This window comes from Aulonocara stuartgranti, assembly GCF_965226115.1.
Source record: "Aulonocara stuartgranti genome assembly, chromosome: 3".
Classification (NCBI taxonomy): Eukaryota; Metazoa; Chordata; class Actinopteri; order Cichliformes; family Cichlidae; genus Aulonocara; species Aulonocara stuartgranti.
Genome location: NC_138941.1, coordinates 72,030,824 through 72,037,827, shown reverse-complemented (window position 1 = coordinate 72,037,827; position 7,004 = coordinate 72,030,824). Strand labels below are relative to the sequence as shown.

Genomic DNA, 7,004 nt, shown 5'->3' with positions numbered 1-7,004 from the left:
ATGAAGTAGGCAAAGTTCTTCATGTTTCTCGTGCACGGGAGAGAACCGGACAAACGCCGTTCCTTCGCTTGACCCCAGTTGCTCTCGTCCGCTCCCCCGTAACACTGCTCTTTTATTGAGGGTACATGAATATGCATAGGTTCATTAACATATGACTACTACATACACACAAAGAGTACCTTGCCTGTGTGTGTGTGTGTGTGTGTGTGTGTGGGGTCAGAGTGTGACCCCATAAATGACTTCCCTAACCCTGCTGGTCTCGAAGTCCAGCAGTTCATCTAAACAAAAGGCACTTAGACTAAAACAGATATAGACACGTTTATCCTACCATAAAACAATAAAACCAGGTACGACCTCTCTCGTGCTCCCAGAGTGCTCTCTAATGCACACAAAGTTTGCAGACTATCAAGGATCAAACCTCTACCAATCTACAACTAATTATAAAACTCTAAGCATATATAAGTAGATATTTCTAAGCATAAATGACAATCAACAATACAAAACCTAACAATCAACCTCACTGAAAAGGTAGCTGCAGGTCTAAACAGACTTTAAACAGTCTCTGATATAGTCAGTAATCAAGTGAATCCACCTTAACACCACCTGTGTTTGTGTGATTGCATTACACTCCCACTGCTGGGGAACCTGAACAATAACCAGAACAAAGTCTGAAAAAGAAAAAGCTGCCAGACAGCTGCACCACTATTTGCTTTATAGCTTTTGAGGAAACGGCAGGATGACATTTTAACTCTGGAATGAAACACACCTGAGTTACAGGTGAAGCAACATTTTTAAGTACAGTGTCATCAGGCTACACCCATAACCTGACACACTTGAGAGAAACAAGGAAACAGGAAGTTCTTCGTCCTCAGTGCAGAGAGACGCACAGACGATCAGACTGAGCTCAGACCAAACTAGCAGCTTCCTCTGAGTGAGTCCAGCTACAGGAGAGAAAAGTGGAAAACTCCAACACTGCTGCTTCAAGCTGCTGACGCTCCACACACTGAATGTGAGTTTGAGCAAAAACACGACTCAAAGGAAGTTTCAGTGAAGGTGGTAGAGGAGGGAGGGGAGCCAGGACTGACTGTACTTCCTGTCTGCTGTTTTCAGCTTCACTCACAGACTCAATGGCTTCCAGATCAGAGGAGGATCTCTGCTGTCCGGTCTGCCAGGAGGTCTTCAGAGATCCTGTTCTTCTGTCATGTAGCCACAGCTTCTGTAAAGACTGTCTGAAGAGATGGTGGAGAAAGAGACCAACACACGAGTGTCCAGTTTGTAACAGAAGGTCTTCAAGGGATGATCCACCTTTAAATCTGGCTTTAAAGAATCTGTGTGAGTCGTTCTTACAGGAGAGAGATCAGAGAGCTTCAGAGGCTCTCTGCAGTCTGCACTCTGAGAAACTCAAACTCTTCTGTCTGGACCATCAGCAGCCAGTGTGTGTCATCTGCTGTGCCTCAGAAGATCACACCAGGGACAGATTCAGACTTATCGATGAAGCTGCACAACAACACAAGAAGGAACTTCAGGAAACTCTGGAGCCCTTAAAGAAGAAGTTAAAGGTTTGTGAAGAAGTTCAAGTGAAGTTTGATCAAACAGCAGAACACATTAAGGTCCAGGCCCGACACACAGAGAGGCAGATTAAGGACCAGTTTAAGAAGCTTCATCAGTTTCTAGCAGAGGAAGAGGAGGCCAGGCTGGCTGCACTGAGGGAGGAGGAGGAGCAGAAGAGTGGGATGATGAAGGAGAAGATGGAGGCTCTGAGCAGAGAGATAGCAGCTCTTTCAGACACAGTCAGAGCCACAGAGGAGGAGCTGAGAGCTGAAGACGTCTCATTCCTGCACAACTACAAGGCTGCAGTGGAAAGAGTCCAGCGCTGCCCCCTGCTGGATGATCCACAGCTGCCCTCAGGAGCTCTGATAGACCAGGCCAAACACCTGGGCAACCTGACCTTCAACATCTGGAACAACATGAAGGACATGGTCTCCTACACTCCTCTCATTCTGGACCCAAACACTGCTCATCCACAACTCATCCTGTCTGAAGATCTGACCAGTATGAGAGTAGGGAGAGAGAAGCCACAGCTTCCTGATAATCCAGAGAGGTTTGATTGGCTCTACTCTATACTGGAACACGATAACTTTAACTCTAACTCAAAGATTCCAGAACTTGAGGCTACACTTATGGTCATGGATTCACTTCATTCAAGGGATGCTGTACTGATTGCTATGGCCAGTGAATCATCGATAACCAGTATTTTTACAAATTTTTCAGATTTTGGATTGTATAAGGAAGAGGGGTTTGATTATTACTGCTCTGTCCTGGGTTCTGAGGGCTTTAATGCAGGGTATCACAGCTGGGATGTTGAGGTTGGAGACAGTAAAGGGTGGGGTGTGGGTGTATTAGAAGAGTCTGTGCAGAGGAAGGGAATCATACTGGATGGATTATGGAGAATATGCTTCTATGAAGATAAATACTCTGCATGGTCACCATCAGATTTCACTGATCTCTCAGTACAGAAGAAGCTCCAGAGGATCAGAGTGAATCTGGACTGGAACAGAGGAAAGCTGTCGTTCTCTGATCCTGATACTAACACACACATACACACCTTCACACACACTTTCACTGAGAAGATGTTTCCATACATTCGCACTAATGGTCAAGCAAAGGTGTGTCCGTTGAAGGTGTCAGTGTCAGTGCAGCAGATGAGTTGAGGATGATGATGTTTCTAATGTTGTTTCCTGTCAGTGAGTTGAAGCTGTTAAACTGCAGCTGTCCTCCTGCTGCCTCGTTGTTGCAAAGCTCTTTGTTTCTCTTTTAGTTTCACTGTTTCTTTCTGTTTCTGCTGTCCACCTTTTCACATGGAAAATCATTTCACTGTTTCTCACTGAATGACTCCCCAAACTAGATTTGAAATTCTATCAAGTTTCTAATCATTACAAGTGATTCATGTTTCTATTTGATGTGTAAATGGAGATGATTTAGTTTGCTGGGATATGGACTGACATGTGTTGAATGGGAGGAGCAGTTTGTTGTTGTCTTCTTGGCTGTTTATGACAACAATAAATATGTTGTTGAAACAATGATTCATGTTTAACTCCATATATGAAATGTTTCTGATCTTTGAATTCTGTTTGATTAAAGACTTTCTTCATGACACAAATGAGATTTCAGTGTATTAATAGAACTAAATAAGCTCAGAGTTGAAAGGCTGGAGTATTATGTACGTGCTTCACTGTCAGGATCTTCAGGGGGATTCAAAGTCATGAGATAAACTAGTGTAGAGGAAAATATCGGAGCTTTATTTAGTATCAAAGCAGAGCGTGTCATCCAGCTGGAGGAACGTCTCCGACTGCTTCACATAGAAACATCAGCAGGAAGTTCAACGGAGCTCGTTTAATCAATTTTTGTTTCATTACAGCAGAAAAAGAACTGAAAGTGTGTGTGTGGATACAGAACGCTCGCTGTCAGGTCGAATAAACTATTTCAAAGTGTCATTAAAACAAACAGTTCAAAGCAGGAAATAAAGTGTCTGTTCACAGCACCAACAAAGCAACTCTTTACAAATAAATTTACTCCACCATTTTCCTTCATGCTGTCCAACCACTGTCAGAAGATCTAGACCCCACTGTGTCATTTTCAGCTGTGAACACCTTATCACTACATAGACGTTCAACGTGATTTGATAGAAACCTCGATCCACAATGAAATCCCAGCCACAGAATCTCAGTCATCTCTTCTTCCTCCTTTTCTGGGAAAACCATCAAACTCTACATTACACTCTGCATTTTTCAGGGTAAAGTCCTCCACTGATATCGGTGCAAACCTAACACACTGCTGACTGTTTTATGACTACATCCACTTTGACCTTTGACCTACTTCTGTCTGTTTTTGTGGAAAGTATCATAATAATTATTATTTTGACCTTTGGGCCCTTTCATTTGACATGTTATGTGTGAAGAGTATCATTATTGTTGACTCCATAATTCTCAATTATTCAGTGTGTTTAGCAAGATCAAAGCTAGCAGCTCAGTTATACCAAAGGAACATCTCTTTCTAAACACATCTGACTGTGTGTGTGTGTGTGTGTGTGTGTGTATACATGTTTAGACATCTTTGTGAGTTCAGAAAATTGGCATGCTACTGTACTTGTGGGGACCAACAGTTACTTATGAGGACAAAGTGCCATCCTCACGACTTTGAAAGTACTTTTGAGACTCAAAATATGGTTTTAGTGTCAGGGTTACAGTTAGGGTATAGTTTTGTTTAGGGTTAGATTAGAGAATTAAATGAGTGAAAACTCAGAGTTGGGGCACTACATCATCATTCATCGTATTTATTTGTGGATATTTGCTGCCATCACCTGGAGAAATACAGGAAGTAAAAATTGGAGGAGGGTCAGAAACTAAGATCCATCAATTTGAGCCATAAAAATGATCCAAACCAATCTTAGGGCCATTCATTAATACAGGTGACAGGAGAGAAAATATATTACAGTGATGAAAAATGTAGAAACAAATCAACCTATACACACAATTTTTTTTTACATCCAAACCAAAATTAAATGTCTTATCACATTTTGAATCCCAAATAAAACACACCAAAAGAGAAGAAATTATTCTTTAAGATAAAAAAGATGAAAGTGAAAAAATGAACTTTGATTTATTTTCCTCCTGACCTCCACAACCAGAATTTGTCATAAAATGTCACAGGAAAGACCGAATAAAAAAATAACCCCAAAAAACTATAAGTGGGAATAAGGAAAGTAAACAAAAGTACAAACACAGAATAAGAAAATTAATTTAGCTGTAAAATATCAGGGAACAGGGAAAGAAAGGTTCGAGAAAGAAATAAGATAAGGATAAGGGAATGAATGAATTTACCTCTAAAATAAAAGGGAAAAAAGGTTTAAGAAAGAAACAGGAAAAAGGGTTAAGGTTGAAAGGAAATAAGAAAAGAAAAGGCTAATTTTGCAAAACTCTTCACACAAATAAGAAAACCTGTCACCCAATCATCAAAAATTGTAGTTCTCTTGCAAAAGCAAACACAGCTAGATTAACTCTTCACACCTTCGTAAAAATCGCGTTTCCGTATCAAACAGTACACACAAGCCATCATCTACTAAGCACACAATGCGCCAACTGCACACTGATGGTATGAATACAAAACACATCTGGCTTTTGCTTTCTCTGTGCACAAGGTAGGCTATGTCAGTTTGAGCTCATACTTCTGTCATAGATCCATAAGCATAGAGGGATCCAAACTTCAAGTACTGGTGTTTATTCAAACACATCAAAACAAACACAAGTGTTTATTTCCAAGCATAGGATTATTTGCAATCGCCATAATGACTATATGGGTTACTTGGTCTGCAGTGAACATGCTTCCTCTGCCCCCAGCATCTGGTCATCTAGCAATTCTGTAAAGTAACAATTTCAGTATTTTTACATCAATGGTATTGGTGTGTTTCTCATTGGCATATGGCAGTGCTACAAATCTTAGTGCGAAGTGACTGTACTAACCGATTCTCATCTCAAAATGTCCTTATGGTGCTTGCTACAGTGTAGCGGCTCGAGTTAGGCTGGACCCGTTGGCCAGCTACCCTCAGGGTCATTCCACGGTTGATTACATGGTCCACTATTGTAGCTCTGATGTCATCAGCAATTCTATTTCTTACTCTTCTTACCCTTCCTAAATTCAAATTCAAATTCAAATTCAAATTTTATTTGTCACGTACACAGTCATACACAGTACGATATGTAGTGAAATGCTTGGACAACTGCTCGTGACCTAAAGAAAACAAGAAAGGAAAAGATGTTTCCCGTCAGGATGCTCTCTATGGTGCACGAGTAAAAGTTCCTGAGCACCTTGGAGGGCAGTTGGAAGTCTCTCAAGTGTCTGAGGTGGTAGAGACGCTGACGGGCCTTTTTCACCATGGTGTTGATGTGACAGGACCATGACAGGTCCTGCGTGATGTGAACTCCGAGGTATTTGAAGCTGTCCACTCTCTCCACTGGGCACTCGTTGATGACAGGGGTCTGGTAGTTCCTCTCCTGCTTAGTGCTGAAGTCCACTATCAGCTCCTTTGTCTTACTGACGTTTAGAAGGAGGTTGTTCCTCTGGCACCAGTTTTCCAGATTCCTAATCTCCTTCAGGTAGGCCGTCTCGTTGTTATCAGAGATCAGGCCCACCACGACGGTGTCGTCAGCAAACTTGATGATGGTGGTGGAGCTGGTAGTGGCCACACAGTCATATGTGTACTATGTCCTATCCCCCCTCCTCATCCTCCTCTCCCCCCTCCTCGTCCTCCTCTTGCTCCTCCTTGTCCTTGTTGTCCTCTTCATCCTACTTCTTCACCTCCACGTCCTCTCCCTCGGCCTCGGCCTCCTCTGATTCTCACTCTTCTCACTCTTACTGCTCCTTCCATTGTACTCCACATAGATAGCTTACCTGTGGCCTGTTTATAGTGCTTAGGCTGATTGCAAAGTGGACTAATTATCTAAAACAGTTTTCACATGTGAAAGTGTGCCAGACAGTTGGCAAATTAGTGTTAATGATAGCCATACATGTGTATACTTTTGCTAGGAGTGTGTTGGAAATTTGGTAATTGAGTGTTGTGCAGTGAATTGTGCCTACAGTTTTACAAAGTGTGTGTTACAAAATTGCAAACTGAGTGCAAAGCAGTTTTTGTGCTTTTAGTTTTGCAAACTCAGTGAGTGGTTTTGCTATAAGTCTGAATAGTTTTAGAGATTGTGCTACAGGAATCACAGTTAGGGTTTAAGCATTCAGAAAAAACTGTAAAGGGTTAAAGATTTTATCCACTGCCAGTAAGCCCAACCCTGTGTCTATGTTGGTAAAGACGGACTCCACATTTATTGTAAAAAGTAAGGTATCATATGGATCATTCACATCTTTCAGTTTGGCAATAAAGTCATATGTATGTTTTCATGTTCTGTGCAATTAATACCATCCGGCCCTGTATGCTTCAAGAAAAACTGAACAGGATG

The 7,004-nt window shown here is 41.7% G+C and overlaps 1 protein-coding gene across 1 annotated transcript; it reads left to right on the top strand.

Moving 5' to 3' along the window:
* Nucleotides 1–880: 880 nt before the first annotated feature.
* LOC309698880 (E3 ubiquitin-protein ligase TRIM39-like) lies at nt 881–2,793 on the top strand. Its single transcript, XM_082521634.1, has 2 exons — nt 881–1,009; nt 1,111–2,793. The coding sequence occupies exon 2, from the start codon at nt 1,128–1,130 to the stop codon at nt 2,709–2,711; it is 1,584 nt and encodes a 527-aa protein (XP_082377760.1). The 5' UTR covers nt 881–1,009; nt 1,111–1,127; the 3' UTR covers nt 2,712–2,793.
* Nucleotides 2,794–7,004: the final 4,211 nt, after the last annotated feature.